Raw genomic sequence first — 17,178 nt, 5'->3', positions numbered from 1 at the left:
AGATTCACACTTCCTGTAGAGGCAGGATCTAAAAGAGCTGTCGAAGGTGTTTGTAAACAATAAAAGTGCAATTCAAAGTTTGCCGCTGGGGGGTGAAGTAGTAGAGGTTAGGAAAGAGGCTGGGTAGCTGCAAGCTGAAGGGTCGGTTCGCCTGCAGCACGGTCAAAGCTGGGCGGATGTGGAATGCTTCGCAATCCTCCCGCCATCTCCAAAACGCCAGAGACCCCTCCCTCAGGCACCAGAGGGGCGTGCGTGGCTCTTCCTTGGAAACCGTCCCTCCGTGCCTTTAGGAATGACGGGTGAGAACCGGGCGCCAGACAGTGGTGGGACGATCTTGGCTGAGTTGGTTAAGACACCCCCAACAACAACTAGGACAGTAAGGCAGGGGGCAGGGAACGCAGCACAGCCGCCAGAGTCCAGGGTGGCGAGGGGACAAGGCTGAGGCCAGCCCAGCGGCCAGCCGCAGCGCCGCCTCCCGGGAGGAAGGCGGGGGCCGGGACGGGAGCGGGAGGAGGCGGAGGGCGGAGGAGGGCGGCGCGCTGAGAGGTTATTTGTGGTTCGCTTTGATCCCGAGGGGGAACCTGAAACTCTCACATTCCTGGCATAGCAGCCGCCTCCAGCGCGGGCTGACCCAGGGGCTGCGCGCTGGAGCGCTAGCAGCCAGAACGTCGGCGCCACCGGCGAGTACGCACCTCTACTACCGAACCGACCTAAAGCCGAACTCGGTCTGCGCGCGCCGGCAGCCGCGGGCCGCAGCGGTAAGAAAGGTGCCCGGCTCTCCGGGAAGCGCGAGGCCAGCGGGGACGCTTCCCAGCGGCACCCCGACACCGCGGTCTGTCCGGCCTTTTCTGGAATTCGGAGCGGGCGAGAACTAGCCTCTCCGGGAGCGGGAAGGGGAGACGGTGCACCCTTTCGAGGATCGATCCCAGGCGTCTGTCTAGTCCAGGGAGCCCCGCGGTATGCGCTTTGGAGGGAGTTTGTCGGACCGGCTCTCCGACCCACTGGGGCTGGAGGAGGGACAGAGGATCGGTGTTTGGGGGTGTGAGTCTTGCGATTGGGACAAGTGGAAAAGGGCTGTAGGCATATCTTGCCGAATGCAGGGTCGAGGTAACTGCTTTGTCTAGATTGGGGATACAGGTGGCTTTTACCCTCAGCTAGCTCAAGAATTCCTCTTTGTCTTCCTTGGAAAATCCTCTCCGGAGCCACGAACTGGCTCTCACTTAGAAAGAATGCAGCCTGCTGTCCAGCCCGGTGACGTCAGCGCTGGAGTATTTGGAAAACAAAGAGGTCTGGGGAGGGAGGCGGACCCTCGCGGTTGTGGGTTTTGCTTTCCCGGGGCACTCGGGCTGTCGTCGTTGCTAGTGGTCCGCCTCGGGTCGAGCAGGAGCCCTGGCCTGGCTAACTTAGCTTTGGTTCTTTTTGCTAGAGGGAACCCAGGCCAAGACCAGAAACGCGTGTTTGCTTAGGAAGGTAGTTTTCCGTGTGCAGAGCGCCAGAGCAGCCCAGGTGCAACGCCCGGGTAAGGAAGCTGGTTTTTAGTAAGGGCTCACCTAGAGGTATTTGAAAGATGGTGTATCTAGGGGATTAGATTGGGACCTGTGTGCTATGAAAGGCCTCGGAAATGATCCTTGCTCCTGGTGCCCGGCTCATACTTGGCACGCCTGGAATCTGTAGAGAAGGCTCCGCATTCCTTCTAGCCGCTCCCGGATCCTCCTTAGCGGGTGTCAGCCCAGACTGTGATTAACCTAGGAAATACCGCGAAGAAAAAAGCTGCGCGCGAGTAGACTCCTGAAGTCTTACACACTGTAGGGTGCAGTGCGGGGAGGATTAGGTGCTGGGAAGAATGAGTGCATAGGTGACCTCGGGACTCATTTCCTTCCCCCAGCTCTGCCAACATACCATTCCCAAACTGAGGCCGAGCACATTTCCTTGGTTTCCCCTTTACCTCATTACGCCATCAATTGGGCTAAGATGGTTGTTTCTAATGTCAATAGAGATGCAGAGGGACGGTCCCCTGTGTACCTAGGGTACAAGTAGGGGCTTTCCGGAGAAGCAGATGTGTGTGCCAAGAAAGGAGGATGATCCTAAAATCTAGGATTTTTCTCTGGCTCCAGTTACTGCAAGCGCACTCCTGCCTCCTCACAAGACCATTGTCCTATTGTTAGCTTTCTTTAGCCGCGTTTGCCAATTCACACGCAGCTTCTCCTGCCTGCTCACCTTGCAGAATGACTGCTAAGATCAGCCATGACAAGGAGACTCGGATTTATTTTATAAGGCAGCCTTTGAAGAAGCTGGGCTCAGGGTCTCTTTCCCAGGAAGAGAAGCAGGTGAAGGGTGGTGGACTACCTATGGCTCAAACATCTTCGTTCTCAAGATCATGGGGGTCATTGGCTTAGAGCTTCTTTCTGCCTTGCTGCGTTCATTCTTTGCCTTCTGCTAGTAAACTGGGGTCTAGACTGCTATGTGGTTGAATTTGATGGAGGCTTGTCCTAGAGTCATTCATTGAGACTGGTGGGTGTAGCGGCTGACTGCAGGGGACCATGGTCCCTATTAGATAACCTTTCCGGTGTTCTATTGTGTTTCTGTAGGATCAGCTAAGTCCCCATTAATGTCATTACGACGATAAGCATTTGCCAAGGATTTATACCACACCAGGCACTCAGCTTCTCAAAGAAGCACTTGGTGTGTGTGTGTGTGTGTGTGTGTGTGTGTGTATATATTTTTTTTTTTAATGGACAAACTGAGGATCAGAGGTTCAGTAGATAGATGGCCGGCCACATTGGCACTTGATCTGGGCCTATGTAAAACCACCTTTTCTCAAGCAGTGTTATGGCAAGCGTCCCCTCCCTCTTATGTGCTTCCATTGATTGCTGTCCTTTCTCTTAGGTGCTCTAGGACCAGGTGCCTGCTGGCCATTGTCTAGGCAAGAGTGTGCAAGCCAGAGAAGCATGAGGACACTGGAAGACTCCTCAGGGACAGTCCTGCACCGCCTCATCCAGGAGCAGCTGCGCTACGGCAACCTGACAGAGACCCGCACGCTCCTGGCCATCCAGCAACAGGCCCTGAGGGGTGGGGCTGGAGCTGGGGGCACAGGGAGCCCCCAGCCCTCCCTGGAGATTGGAGCACCTGAGGACAGTCAGGTGCTACAGCAGGCCACCAGGCAGGAGCCCCAGGGCCAGGAGCATCAAGGTGGAGAGACCCATCTGGCAGAGAACAGGCTGTACCGGCTGTGCCCACAGCCCAGCAAGGGAGAAGAGCTGCCCACCTATGAGGAGGCTAAAGCCTACTCCCAGTACTACGCAGCGCAGCAGGCAGGACCCCGGCCCCATGTTGGAGACCGAGATCCTAGAGGGGCATCAGGAGGCAGCCGGCGGCAGGATGAGGCTCTGCGCGAGCTGAGGCACGGCCATGTACGCTCCTTGAGTGAACGACTTCTGCAGTTGTCCCTGGAAAGAAATGGTGCTCGGGCCCCCAGCCACATGAGCTCTTCACACAGCTTCCCTCAGCTGGCCCGCAGCCAGCAGGGTCCCCAACCTCGAGGACCCCCATCTGAGGGCCCAGAGCCCCGTGGGCCCCCACCTCAGTACCCACACGCTGCACTGGCTCATGAGACTGCGGCTGTTGCTGACCCACGATACCGTCCTCGAAGCAGCCCACACTTTCAGCACGCGGAAGTCAGGTGACTACCCCACCCTGGATTTCTTCTAGTCCATTCTCCCAGGAGAACCCCAAGGTCATATACCTTGTGTCCTAGCTTATGTGACCCCAATTCTCCTGCACCCATACCCGCTCCTGGGCTGTCTGCTCTTGGTGAGGGCTGGAGGATAGGGGGTCTTAGCTGGCTTACAAAGTTAGCTGCCAATCCTGGTAGCACACTTAGGCCAGGCTGGAGCTATACAGCAAGACTTTCTAAAACAAACAAACAAAAAAACCTGACATCATTGCTTTAACTCTGAATGTAGATACATTGTCTATAGCAAGTAAGGAGGGTCCCCAGTGGCTGGGAATGGGGTTTAAAGGTGATATTTTTTTTTTTAGAGAGCACTAACAAAAGACAGTGGAAGTCCCTGCCAAACTACTCCCAAGATAAGTAGGCCAAAGGTGGGACTTCCTGGAGGTTTTTAAAGGAAAAATGGACCTTGTTGTTGTCATTGAGAGGTGCTGCTCCCGAGGCTGAAAGACCTAGGCAGCCACCTGTCGCAGCTGCCTTGTCTCCTAGTGAATTTCTTACTGTGTTTTCCCTTCTACTTGTCTGTCAGCTTGAGGATTCTGGGCCTAGGTGAGCCTTTGTGTGTAGACTCAGGCTGCTGTTGTATCAGGGTAGTGACTTGGCTTAACTGAGTGTGAAGTCTTGGGTGTATGTGTGTGTGTGTGTGATGGACTTTCAAAAGAGGCACATCACAATACCAGCCTTAGCGAATGGATCCAAAGAGCCGGGGTGGAAGCTGGGAGCCCAATGAGTGCAAGCAGGAAACCGGATCAGCGATTGGCACAGGAGTTCAGGTTCCTAGAAACCAAGGGGCTGCCTGAGTCAGCTGACCCTTCACTTTTTTTTTTTTTGGAGCTCGCTGTGTAGATTATGTTGGCCTTAAACATTTCCAACTGCCTCTGCCTGCCAGGTGCTGGGATTAAAGGCACGCTCCACCAAGCCCCTCACCTTTTCTATATAAACACCATCATGGTGAAGTGGGGTTCCAGGAAGTTTTACGGGGGGGACCCAAGAATTTGCAGACCCCCTGGATTCAAGGTCAAAGTCTGGCTCACTTCACACCTGCTGATTCTTCCTTTTGTCACTCCGGTCCCCACCATTTATTTTTCTTTTCTCTGGAAAAGAGTGGTGGCCTTGGCCTGGGGGAGCCCGGGGATGGAGCCTCGTGGGTTGACTCAGCCTCCACACTCCAGACGCCCACCTTATCTCCCTCCTCAGGGCAGTTCAGGAAGAATTTCTTCTTTTGGACCAGCCCTATTGAACCCTGTCAGGAAAAGATAATATCCAGGCAAGGAAGTGGACTGTTTGCTGGAGAACAAAAAAAAAAAAAAAAATGGGGAGGGGGGAAATGGGCAATGGCAGAACCAAGAGCAGAGAGAGCAAGTGTGAGCGGAAAGGAGTCTCCATTCTTGGGGCTAAATCATTCCCAAAGAATGCCGGTTGTGTCCGCCTGGCCTGTCAGGGCGGGGGTTTGCTGAGGGGAGAATGGCAGTTTTCTGAGGCCACCCTGAGAGGGACCACACTTACCAACAAGATAGTTTAGTCAGCCCAGTGACCGCCCTCTAACCTGCTCTCCTTGGAGGCTTTTCCTCAGCTAACCGGATGAGGAGTCAAAAACAGGGGAGCACTGGGGATGTGTAATAGACCCAGAGGTGAAATCTGACTTTGAGGGGTCTTCTAGGACCTAGAAATTTCTTAGGACAACTGAGGTAGTCATGGCACTTGGAGTCACATGGCCCCAGAAAGGCCTTCTCACTACCCATGTGTCACTCTTTGTTCCTCTCTTGACATGGAGTCTGAGGATGTACTATAGGTATATAGTATATACGTAGGTATATACTATACCTATGCCAGGGACCAGTGGAACACTGTCCTTAGCTCTGCTGCTGAGCTAATCCAGGGGTGGCCCATTGTTCTGAAGTGCCCACCAGCAGAGGTGGACTAAACTGTTATGGGTGCCTGCTGTCTGCTGGCCTTTCTGTCAGGCCTCACTTTGTGATTTAGCAGGCAAAGGTGGCATGACCCTCGGCAGCCAAGACGCTCATTTGCTGCAGGCCAGCAGCTGGGGCTGAAATCCGCCCCTGTTTGTCTGACTGAGCTCAGCCTCAGCACCTGCTTCCCTGCTCTAATCTTAGCTGGGGTCTTGGAAAAGAATTTCGTAGCTGGGGGTAGCAAGACCCTGAAAGAAGGAGGAGAAAATTTCAGTGAGCTGCTTTAGCTGACTTGACCAGAATGCAGCCACTAGGCCTGCAGAGCTGTGTGGGTTCCATCCCAAAGAACCTTGTATCAATTGGAAAGGTGAAAGGTGCATTTTAGAAGAAACTTTATTTAAGCTGTGTGCATGCTTAGAATGCCCCGGGTTGCTTGGGCTGATCCCTGAGGCCTTAGCCACATGGAGCAACTGAACCGAACAAGCGTCAGGATGCTGCACCACAACGCACCCCACACTGGTCTTGCTCTCTGACCCTTTTGAGTTTCCATGTGGCTTTGGCCCTCCCCACTGGTGGCTGCCAGACGCTGGGGAGGCTCAGTCATTGGCAATAGGAATAGCCAGGGCGTGTGGGTGTGTCAGTCTCTGACCTTTGCCTCTTCTTTTCCAGGATCCTCCAGGCCCAGGTACCCCCAGTGTTCCTCCAGCAGCAGCAGTACCACCAGTACTTGCAGCAGCCCCAGGAGCACTCCCCACCCCTTCATCCAGCCGCTCTAAGCCATGGTCCCCCAAGCTCCTTCAGTCCACCTGCCGTGGAGGGACCAGCAAGTTCCCAGGCCACCGCGGGCAGTGCCCACCTGGTGCAGATGGAGACGGTACTGAGGGAGAACGCCAGGCTGCAGAGGGACAATGAGAGGTTGCAGAGGGAGTTGGAGAGCTCTGCCGAGAAGGCCAGCCGCATAGAGAAGGTAGAGACTCCTAGGGGCTGGGGGAGCGGGAAAGCCTGTCAGACTGCTTCCTGCACCAAATTCTGTCCCACGTCGCCCCCCACACACCCCAAGCTCACTCCAGACAGCTGAGGGAACAGCCAGGCGGTTTGCCCTGGTGCCTGAGCAGTTGCTGGCCAGGGGTGGTTAGAAAGAACTCATTCACTAGTTCTCCACACACTTGCACCCTCGCCCTGCACAACCCCTCCTGTGGACACCTCCCACAGAGAACCCTTTGTGCACCTACACAACAGCCAGTCTGTTCCAGGCCAGCCCTGGCCAAAGAGAAAGCCCCTCCTCTTAGGGAAAAGAAAAAGCAGCGGGAGTTGGCATAGCAAGCCAGCTAGGAGCACGTGTAAGACCTGTGGCTTCCAAGTGGGAGGGGCAGCCACATGCTGTGGTCAGAGGCAGCTCAGACTGGGGTCTGGCGCCCCCTTCCTTGGTGAAGCCTGGCCAGCTGTGTGCTAAGGTTCAGCTTTAGCAATAGCCTCAGGCCTCCCAGTACTGTGTATCCACAATGTTCTAGATAGGCTGAACCACCTCAAATATGCTCATCCCTGTCCTTTGCACTCAGATTATCAGACAATGTTAGGCAGAAACAAAATGCCTCTTATAAACATTGGGTGTGGGGCAGGCTGGAGGTAGCCCCCCCCCCCCCCTTTGAGGAGCTTCTAACGCTGGGTCCAGGCAGCATCTTGTCCTTCCTTAGGAAGGGCTGTCTGTCCCAGCAGTCTGCCCTACCTATGAGGTTGCCGTACTTTGATTACCCCACTAGAGCCACTGGCCTCATTCACTCCCTGGGACCCTTCCTGTCATTCAACTCGTTGTCTGTCTTGCAGCTGGAAAGTGAAATTCAGCGGCTCTCTGAGGCCCACGAGAGCCTGATGAGGACCTCTTCCAAGCGTGAGGCCCTGGAGAAGACGATGAGGAACAAGATGGATAGCGAGATGAGGCGGTTGCAGGACTTCAACCGCGATCTTAGAGGTGAGAACTAGGCTGTGTGTTTGGAAGCTGGGAGGACTGTGAGGGATCTGTTTTGGGGGGAAATTCAGAATCTCTGTTCTGTGCTGTAGAGGCCCCCCATGAGTCTCCATCTTTGAGCCCTGGTCTGAGCTGGGACTTCTTTCTAAGCCCATCCCTAGCTTGGAGGATGTGGACTCACAGTTAGGACCCTAGGATAAACTCCCAGACTGGCAACATCCCTTGATATTAAAACATCTCTTTATTTGAAACAGAGAGATTGGAATCTGCAAATCGCCACCTGGCAAGCAAGACACAGGAAGCCCAGGCGGGCAGTCAGGACATGGTGGCCAAGCTGCTTGCTCAGAGTGAGTAGGGGAGCTGCTAAGAAACCTAGCTGGGTGTACAGGCCATGAGACCACTGTGACCCCAATCCATTCCCCTTGAGGTTTAACCCACTTCCTTGCAGAGTGGCACTTACGGAACAAGTTTACTGAATGGCTGCTGTGGGGAAGAGTGGTTTCCAAAGATGAACAGGGACAAGGGAGCTGTGTCTGGCTGAGCCACACAGTACTGACCCTCCGTATAGCATTGGTCCTTTCTGCAGGGAGGCCAGGATAGCCCTGGCAGTAGAGGAGTTTCCTAGAAATGCCAGGCAGCAGGAAGGCTGGGGATACCAGAAGTTGAGGGCACGGGGAAACTGGGATAGCCACACTAGAGGGTCCTGGGATAGCCACGATTGGGTCAACAGCTACAGTCTAAAGGAAGCATTCAGGCTTCCCTGTAAACAGGGAGGCCCAGGCATCCTGGAGGCTTTATAGACTAAGTCATTCATTCCTTCATTAGTGGGACTGAACTAAGCACTGGGCAGAGGGGTGGGAACTCACCCAGAACATGGCAGGGAGGTGAGGTAAGCTGAAGGCAGAAACAGGTTCCCACAGGTTCAGGGGGAAAAGTGTTCATGATCCTGGAGACTGGTGATTAGGAAGCCCCTGGTGGCCTGGGAAAAATCTCTGAGAACAGCAGAAGGACGCTGTAGGGAAGGAGGTGTCAGACACTGGGGGAATGACAGGCTTGTAGGAAAGAAGGCTTGTAGGAAGGAGATTTTTGAGAGTCCTTTAAGGGGTGTCCAGAGAGGGGAAAGAGCTTCTGGCAGTGCCCCCTTCTTGTTCAAGGACTTAGAACTCTGGAGTGCTTGCTAATCAGCCTTTGGCTCAGATTGGGTAAGACTTGAGTTATCCACTACTACCTTTCAAAATGAGGTGACAGTGGCTAAAGGGCTCTGGAACAGAGGTGAAGGGGAAGGAGGTGTGGCGCCTCAGGGTTGCCCTTGGGAGCCTGCAGAGGACCCACAGCTAGGGAAAGGGAGATTAGGGGTGCTCTGGTGGGAAGGGCGGCTTTTGGGCCCAGGCTCTGGAGAAGAAAGGAAGTCTTAGGGAGGGTTTCTGGAAGCCCTCAGAGGGGGAGGGGGCAGAAGCAGCCGGGAGGCGTTTCCGCTCCCCGGGGAGCTAGCTAGCGCCAGGCTGTTCTTGGCTTCTTGCTGGAGCCATTAATCTCGCAGCCGCGGGTGACCTGGATGCCTGGCATTCCAGAGCCGCTGGGCTGTTCTGCTCCCGGCCGGTCCCCCTCCGTTCCCTCCCCTGTGTGCCTGACAGTGGCGCCCTTCGGCCCCAGCGGCGCCCAGCCCTTGGCTTTGGGAAGAGAGGGCGAACACAAAGGGTGCCTGGGACCTGAATGTGGGGAGCCTGCTAAGCAGGCTTAGCTTTCCACCCCCTACCAAGGTATCCCCGAAGTTGTACAAGGCATCTGAAAGCAAAAAAACTGGATCCACAGCTCCAGGTCTCCAGAGAAATAGGCAGCCACACTTAGTCGACCAGCCTAAGACTCCCAAGGGGGGCGGGGCGCGTGCTTTGAGGTGGTTGTAGGCCTAGAGCATCACTTAGAAAAACCTTGGCCTACCTAGAGGAGAGTTTCTCTGAGCAGAGCTCCTCCAAGCGATTAGCAAAGCGGTCAGGGATAGCTGGAATCTCGGAGTCTTTGGACTAGTGTCATTGTCCCTGTGCTGTGGGGTTGGAATTCTATTGTGTGCCTGCCAGCCTACATGTGGCTCCCCAGACCATGTAAAGACAGGGGTACTGAACAGGAGATCCTCCAGTCTGCAGGCTGCACTCCAGAGCAGACACTTAGGGCAAGAACTGCAGGCACAGCCAGATAGCTGGAGCTTCTCAGTCAGCCATTCGCTTCCTGTGTTTCTTTCTCTGTAATCAGGAGCCACAAATCCTACCTGGGAGATTGAGTGGGATAAGATGTGAAATGTGCCTGCCCCCTTCTTCCTGCTTGAACAATGACCTTGTTATAGTACCCTAATCTATAAAGGGTTGGCTCAGTTCCTGCCTGACGAGTCTCTAGTCATCTTGAAGCTTAAGGAAAACTGTGCATATGTTTTGGTGATGACCTCGCCTGGCATAATTTGAGCAGTGTCCCAGCTGAGAGGCCATTTAGCTTAGTTGTTATAGCAAGGGTCACCGCAAGGCTCTGAGTGTTTACTCTTAACCTGCATCTCACTGAAATGCGATACACAATTCCCAGGAATGTCGAGGGAGGGTGAGCAGCAGTTGTCGGTCCCGAGCCCAGTGGTGGGGAAGTGTGGCCAGCATCACTAATCACTCCTCCTCAATGTCTCCCCCACAGACTATGAGCAGCAGCAGGAACAGGAGAAACTGGAGCGGGAGATGGCCCTGCTGCGTGGTGCCATCGAGGACCAGCGGCGACGTGCTGAACTGCTGGAGCAGGCTCTGGGCAATGCACAAAGCCGGGCTGCTCGGGCTGAGGAGGAGCTACGCAAGAAGCAGGCCTATGTGGAGAAAGTGGAACGGCTGCAGCAGGCACTGGGACAGTTGCAGGCTGCCTGTGAGAAGCGGGAGCAGCTGGAGCTGCGCCTGCGCACGCGCCTGGAGCAGGAACTCAAAGCCCTTCGTGCGCAGCAGGTAAGCCCAGAAGAGCTGGGCAGAATCCAAGGCATCCCTGGTCTCTATTCTTTGTCCCCTGGGAAAGATGATTGCTCCGTGTGCCCCTTGGCTGCTTGGCCCCTCTCAATCACCTTGGATAGCAAAGGCTCTGCCATGTGGCCTATGTTTAGATTTAGAGGACTTGATGGGTCTTACCTTGACAGTAACAGAAATTGGGACCTCCTTACCGGATTGTGGTCACTAATAATTTTCATGCAGAAGACTGAACCACTCTCACCTATCTTCCCAAGATAGGAAGCAGACATCCAAGCCCTGAGTCTGTGCTATGTATTTGGACATAAACATTTCTTGTTGTTTACAAACCAGATAGAGTTCTGTCTCCACACCCAACCTTACCCTGTCATTGAAGTAGGGGGACCAAAACTTAGTTGTCCCAATGTGATTATTGCTCATATTCCCATTCCTACTTCAGAGAATTGCTTTTTTTGGTCGTATGTGCCCTTATGTCCCTGCCTACCATAAATTGGGAGAGAATGTGAGGAGCTTTGTTATCCGCTGTATCTCTGGGTGGAAGTAGGAAACGGGGAGTGTGCGCTGCAAATGACTGAACAAGGTGTTGATGTGTTAAGGTCTTCGTGGAAGCATGGGGCCACAGTCCCACACACCCCAGCTTTATTCTTGACCGTGATATTCCTTGCTCTGCAGAGACAGGCAGGCACCCTCCCTGGTGGTGGTGGCAGCAATGGTGGGTCTGCTGAGCTCAGTGCCCTGCGACTGTCAGAACAACTGAGAGAGAAGGAAGAACAGATCCTGGCTCTAGAGGCTGACATGACCAAGTGGGAACAAAAGTATCTGGAGGAACGGGCCATGCGGCAATTTGCCATGGATGCCGCTGCCACCGCGGCTGCGCAGCGTGACTCCACTCTCATCAGACACTCCCCACAGCCCTCGCCCAGCAGCAGTTTCAACGAAGGCCTGCTGGCAGGCAACCACAGGCACCAAGAGATGGAGAGCAGGTACTATAGGGTCAGGCCAGGGACAAATGGGGGAGAGGGGGTGGGGTGGTAGCCAGTCTCTGCCCAGTCCTTTGTCCCTGGACTGGGACAAAGGCTCCACCCTCAGCAGCTCAGAATGTTTGGCATTCCAGAAATTATAAACAGTTGTTTCCCTGAGTGAATCCCTCCTGTGCTCAGGCTAGAGGTGGGTGGGTACCATGCAAGGTCCGGCCACTGTGGGTCCTCACTATGGGACCTGACTCTTAACAATGAAGTGGGCTCAGAGAACATCAGTCTCAGAGCATTTATAACGTTATGCAGTGCCCCTCACAAGGGCAAGAGGTCCTGCCTGGCTCAGGGAGGGATGTCTGAGTTTCCTTCCAGCTTCTGCGAGCTGGGTACAATGAAGGGGCTGAATCTGTAGGTCTGACCCTGGCCTCTCCCGCAGGTTAAAGGTGCTCCATGCCCAGATCCTGGAGAAGGATGCAGTGATCAAGGTCCTTCAGCAGCGCTCCAGGAAAGACCCTGGCAAGGCTACCCAAGGCACCCTGCGGCCTGCCAAATCTGTGCCGTCCATCTTCGCGGCTGCAGTGGGAGTCCAGGGCTGGCAAGGGCTCTCATCCAGCGAGCGGCAAACCGATGCACCTGCCCGACCGACAGTAGGTATGAGGATGCTTGCAGTGGGGCGGGGAGGAAGAAGGAACCTTTGACAGCACCTTCCCAGACTCTCAGGATACATGCCTACTGAAACCAGGGCTTCCTGACCCCTCTTCTGGGGGACCTGGTTACTTTGGTTCCCATGACCCTGAAACTCATAGGGGCCCTGCTAATAAAAAGTGGATGCCGGGCCTCCAGCTGCTTATAGAGAAATGTAGGCAAGTCTCTACTGTTCCTAAGCAAATGCTAAGAAGTCCTAGATTTCAGCTACAAAGAAGGGGTGCCAAACATCAATGCCTAACGTGATCCCACTTATTCCCATTTCAAAAAGGGAGCCTTTCATGTTACTATACACCTTGCAAATTAAGAGCAGCTCAGTCCAGCGAGTTTGCTGATGTCCTTCATTGGGGACCTTGTCCCCTACATCAAGCTGTATCCACCAACCTCCTTTCCTTTCCATAGACCGGGTACCAGCAGAGGAGCCCCCAGCCACAGCTCCTCTTCTCCCTACCCACACCAAACACGGGAGCAGAGATGGGAGCACCCAGACCGATGGCCCTGCAGAAGGCACCTCTGCCTGCTTAGCCTCAGAATCCGAGAGCCTCCTGGGGTGCAGCAGTAGCCAAAGGACAGCCTCTCTGGGTAAGCACCCCACTTCCCCCTAGCCTGTGTGTTAGTTAGATGGGGGCTGAGGACACAGTAGGTGTGAACTGGAATATGTGTTTTTCCCCAAATTCATCCACCACGGGAAGCCCCACAGTGTGAACTAAGGGTCATGGGAGGCGTGAAACCCTCAGTGGGAGGCAGACCTATAATTCAGAAAGAAAGCACCTCATCAGAAGGCGCTGTACCTCGCATACCTCCTGCCGGCCCATATAGCTAAGATGATGGAGCTAGGCATCTTGGGTTGGGAAGCTATTGGAAAAGCTCAGAAAAGAGGACCTTAAAGAAGCCTGTTCCCTTTCTTGTTCCCATCCCCCTTGCGTAGCTGCCCCTGTGTGCCTCATGATCTCAGAAAACCACAGGCATGACAAGAATGCTTCTAACCCTGGGGGCACCCCTCAACTGATCACTCTAGCCAGTTGAGAGTCTAAACACAGGCATACTTCCTCAGCCCTCTAGGTCCCCGCTGAGGGGAGGGAACACAGCACTGTGCTTAGTTGACCAAGTTTAGAGGAACCTGAAGACAGGGACAACTTAGGGGAGGGACCCTGTCTTTAAAATATGTTGGGAGTGGAAAAGAAAGAATGGATAATACCCACAGACTAGACCTGTTGTTTTCTTGTCTTTCTCCAGACTCTGTGGCTGCAACCAAAGTTCAGGACCTGTCAGACATGGTGGAAATACTGATCTGAAGGAAAGAGGTGAGGCCTTGGGGACCCTGACTCCTGGCCTCCCCCTGGCCTTCCAGCCGTCTTCAAGGGCTGCGCCTCACTTTCTCCAACCATAGATGGTGTGGTGCACGACGCCCAGACACTAGCACTACAGGGGACCTAGAAAAGTCTGCACCCCCAGAAGACTGCTTCTTGGCCCATATTCCTCCCATGCCCATGGGGAAGGAAGAGCCAGATTTCCCCTGCTGCCCAAGATCTATTGCTGGAGCAGAAAGGAGCTGAGCCCCGTCCATCCTGCCCAGTTGCATTCAGGCATGAAAGGAAAGGGGAGTAGATTCTGATTCCCAAGGATGGCTGGGCACATCCGGTGGTCTGCTGGGGTAACCAGGCCAGCCCTGGTGTACGTGGTTAAGCACGCTCCCAGCCAACCCCCTCTGCTCTTCACCTTCTCACTGCCTTCTTCGGATTGCTAAGACTTGAATCTTTGGGGGAGCTACTAGGCGTGTGAGTCTTTTGGGAGCCACCATCGCGCCTCTCACTTGGAATAGGTTAGGGGCCATTTGAGGGGCCTGCAGAACATTGTGTTTTGTATATAATTCTCCCTCCTTGGGAACAGAAGACTAAGCATGCTGGTTCAGATTCTCCTTCCAGGGCTGTGCTGCCTGGCCCTGCTGCCACAGTTCTTGAAACATCTGTCAGGTCTGCCAGATGTTTCTCTGCCTCCAGTTCTTGGCCATGGAGTTTGATACTGGTTGCCTTTCCTCCATTTTAAACCGCTGTGCTGAATGCCTGTGGGGCTCTTGTCACCAGCCTTTCTGAATGGCTCCACAGCTCCTGTCCCTGCGACATCCTGTCCGTCGGTTATAAACTGAGCCAGATGCAATGAGCCGCCATGTATGGACACCTGTCATGCCCAACACCAGGTTCTCTTTGAAGAAACTGGAGAAGTCGTTCTCTAAAATGCAGTTAGTTCCCACCGGCAGGGACTGGGAGAGGAAGCTGTGCTGTTGAAAAGACAAAAGTCCTCGGTGTGTTGTGTCCCATCACAAAATGGCACCCACGAGGCTGGCTCCTCGAGTTTCTGGTGCCCCAGCCCCGAAGCAGGGCCAGCTACCCGGAACTGGGTGAAGCATCCCACTTGGCAGCCTACCAGCAGCAGTGACTGTGACTTTGACTTTGGTCTTAAAGTAACCCCCATCCGGCTCAGAACGCGCCATGGGTGGACTTCAGAGCTTTGGTGTTTCCTCCTTGGACCTTTGGTTGTTTTGTTTGTTTTCCTTTCACTGTTTTCAAGTTCTGTTTGTTGTTTCATTCCCATGGTTCTCTGAGTTTCCTTTTTAAACATTTGCATTTGCTGGGCAATTGCATATTTTTTTAATCCCCCTACCCCTATGTAAATGCTGAAAAATACATCTGGTTCATGTGCATTGTTTACAAAGATAAAAGTTAAAAAAAAAAGAGGAGGGGAGAAAAGGCAAAAAAAATTGTGAAAGTTAAAAAAAACATCTTAATATATTTTGGATTAATATTTGGTATTTCTTTTTAAAGTATTTTTTGTTGCTGTGAACGTTTTCTGCCAAAGACCATGACGTGTGTCTGTGTGTTTAAGTTATCATGAATATTTAAAGTGTAAACATGGCTGTTTTGTTACGCCACCCTGTACCAGGATTGCTGCTGCAGTCCACTGGGTATGACAGTATTTTAATAAAAAAAAACTTATAAGGAGATATGTTTATCCATTTATTTATCGGCTAGGACACTGTCTAGGCCTGAGTCTTCCACCTCACCCTCCCTGCTGGGTTTACAGGTGCATGTGGCCTCCAGCTCCAAGACTGGTTATCCGCAAGGATGAGAAAAGGAAGGAGGAAGATTTTTAGAGGGTCACCCATGCCCACTCTCTTCAAGGACAAGTGACAAGTGCCCCTGGAGGTTTTGTGAACTGGCAATAGGTACAGCTGACTTGCCATGGCTAGCACATCTTCACACACGGGCTTTCAGAGACAGTCCATGAGGATGGAAAGGGTGTGGCAGATGCCTGCCTCTCCGGGCAACTGTCCTAACCAATTCTGATTTCGGTGGTTGCATAGTAGGAGTGAGTGCGCAGGTGTTGGAACATGACCTGCTCTCTTTCTCACTCAGCACCCAGGATCCAGGGGCCATGAGACCCTCTGGCTGGACACACACAGTGTGTGTTCAAGAGGGATAAGTTCTTGGGCACCTGTCTTTTTTGGCCTCCTTCCTTTGATAGGACCACCCTTCCCAATATTTGCAAAGCATGTTTCTTCAACACTTAAAAGGAAAATTACCCCTTAGTCTTGGCACTGACTCATGACTCAGGATGCAGGTGGATATAAGGCTGACCCAGAAGCAGCGGACCATCAGGTGGGCCATAGGTTAATAGCGAGTTAACCTCCTATGATAGATGAAGACCACAGATGTCTTCGGGGCAGGTCTGGGGATTCAACAACCATGTTGATGAGTGGCCAAGCTGGGGTCCTAAGCAAGTCAGCCTGCTTGTCAGAATGGAGTTGAACAAATGGGAAGATTCACAACATGCAAAGACTTTTCCAGCAATTCTACAAGTGACGATGGGCCCTGCTGTCTGCCTTCTGTGTGATCTAGGCTGCAGTCACCTTTGTATTTGCTTCCTGGAGATAAAAAGGAGGAAGAAATGGATCCCAATGTGCCCAGCATATCCACATGTATGTGTGTATATGTCTGGCCATGTGTCCCAGGGAAAGGTTTAGGGGCAGCAGTATTTTCTGTTTTGAACCTCTCTCTGGCCACATGTGCTCCCTTGCAAGGCATCTCAGAGATGAAACTAAACAGGTTACTCAACACACTCTGTAAACCACCCTAACCAAGCCCAGGTGTCTGGATCCCTGCAAAGGGGTGGAGCCTATGCTAGAACCTGGGTGGCTCTGCCAGGCCCTTTGGAAACCAGGTTGATCTCTTAGGGGACAACCTAATGTGAGCCCTAACCTTCTTGTCTTACCTCTCTCTAGGACCCCTACAAAAGGGAAGGGAGTATGGCTCAGGGGCACAGGGAGGCATACCACTTCAGGAGCCATGTAAAAGCTACTGGCCTGGCTTCTCTGCTCTCTCTCACACACTTTCTGGTTAACTATTAACTCTCTTGGCATGAGCATGTGCCCGGCTCAAAGAGCTTGCTAACAGTGTACCAAGGGCAGAGGCAGTAAACAGGTACAAACCCACAGATAACCAAAACCTCTCCATGGTCCCTGGGGACCCCAACTGGGCAGGAACCTTATTTTCAGAGCTACCCACCACCCTGTCTCTTAACCCAAGTGGGGATCTAGCAGACACACAGACACGCCTTCACAGCCTTAGCTGAGTGGCCAAGCCTGCTGGAGGTAGCCCGGAGACCTCATGGCCTCAATGTCATTCTGGACGAGCTATGTCTGGGGCTAACCTATTCACAGTGCCACAGCTAATGACTGTTCAGCATCCTTTGGTAAGTGGTAGACTTCCTATACCGTGAAACCTTCCCCTTTGGAGTGCACAGTTCAGTCGTATCTTGTATCAGAGAATTTACTTTAAGCCAGTGGTCAAGCATGGGTCGGCATGAAATGCCCCATCCATGGACCATATGAGCCCCATTAAAGTGTTATTTGATC

At 53.3% G+C, this 17,178-nt stretch overlaps 1 protein-coding gene across 6 annotated transcripts; it reads left to right on the top strand.

The window, feature by feature from the left end:
* Window positions 1–228: 228 nt before the first annotated feature.
* Window positions 229–15,258, top strand: Amotl2 (angiomotin like 2). 6 transcript variants are annotated; one of them, XM_041677354.1, is made up of 10 exons: window positions 229–299; window positions 2,887–3,679; window positions 6,310–6,607; window positions 7,465–7,609; window positions 7,861–7,953; window positions 10,277–10,572; window positions 11,260–11,570; window positions 11,998–12,212; window positions 12,669–12,848; window positions 13,503–15,258. In XM_041677354.1, the coding sequence occupies exons 1-10, from the start codon at window positions 293–295 to the stop codon at window positions 13,559–13,561; spliced, it is 2,397 nt and encodes a 798-aa protein (XP_041533288.1). In that variant the 5' UTR covers window positions 229–292; the 3' UTR covers window positions 13,562–15,258. The 6 variants fall into 6 exon arrangements, with proteins under 6 accessions (XP_041533288.1, XP_041533291.1, XP_041533290.1 ...); XM_041677357.1 differs by lacking the exon at window positions 229–299 and adding an exon at window positions 531–680; XM_041677356.1 differs by lacking the exon at window positions 229–299 and adding an exon at window positions 531–957.
* Window positions 15,259–17,178: the final 1,920 nt, after the last annotated feature.

Source organism: Microtus oregoni, unplaced genomic scaffold, assembly GCF_018167655.1.
Source record: "Microtus oregoni isolate MIOR12 unplaced genomic scaffold, Mior012 000028F_ref0000031, whole genome shotgun sequence".
NCBI lineage: Eukaryota > Metazoa > Chordata > Mammalia > Rodentia > Cricetidae > Microtus > Microtus oregoni.
The sequence above is the reverse complement of the archived record's forward strand: the minus strand, read 5'-3'. Positions and strand labels throughout refer to the sequence as shown.

Excerpts from the sequence above, each read along its gene's own strand:
- Amotl2 (XM_041677354.1), top strand. Across the intron at positions 11,571-11,997 it reads CACCAAGAGATGGAGAGCAG|GTTAAAGGTGCTCCATGCCC; the intron begins GTACTATAGGGT and ends CCTCTCCCGCAG. Across the intron at positions 12,849-13,502 it reads CCAAAGGACAGCCTCTCTGG|ACTCTGTGGCTGCAACCAAA; the intron begins GTAAGCACCCCA and ends GTCTTTCTCCAG.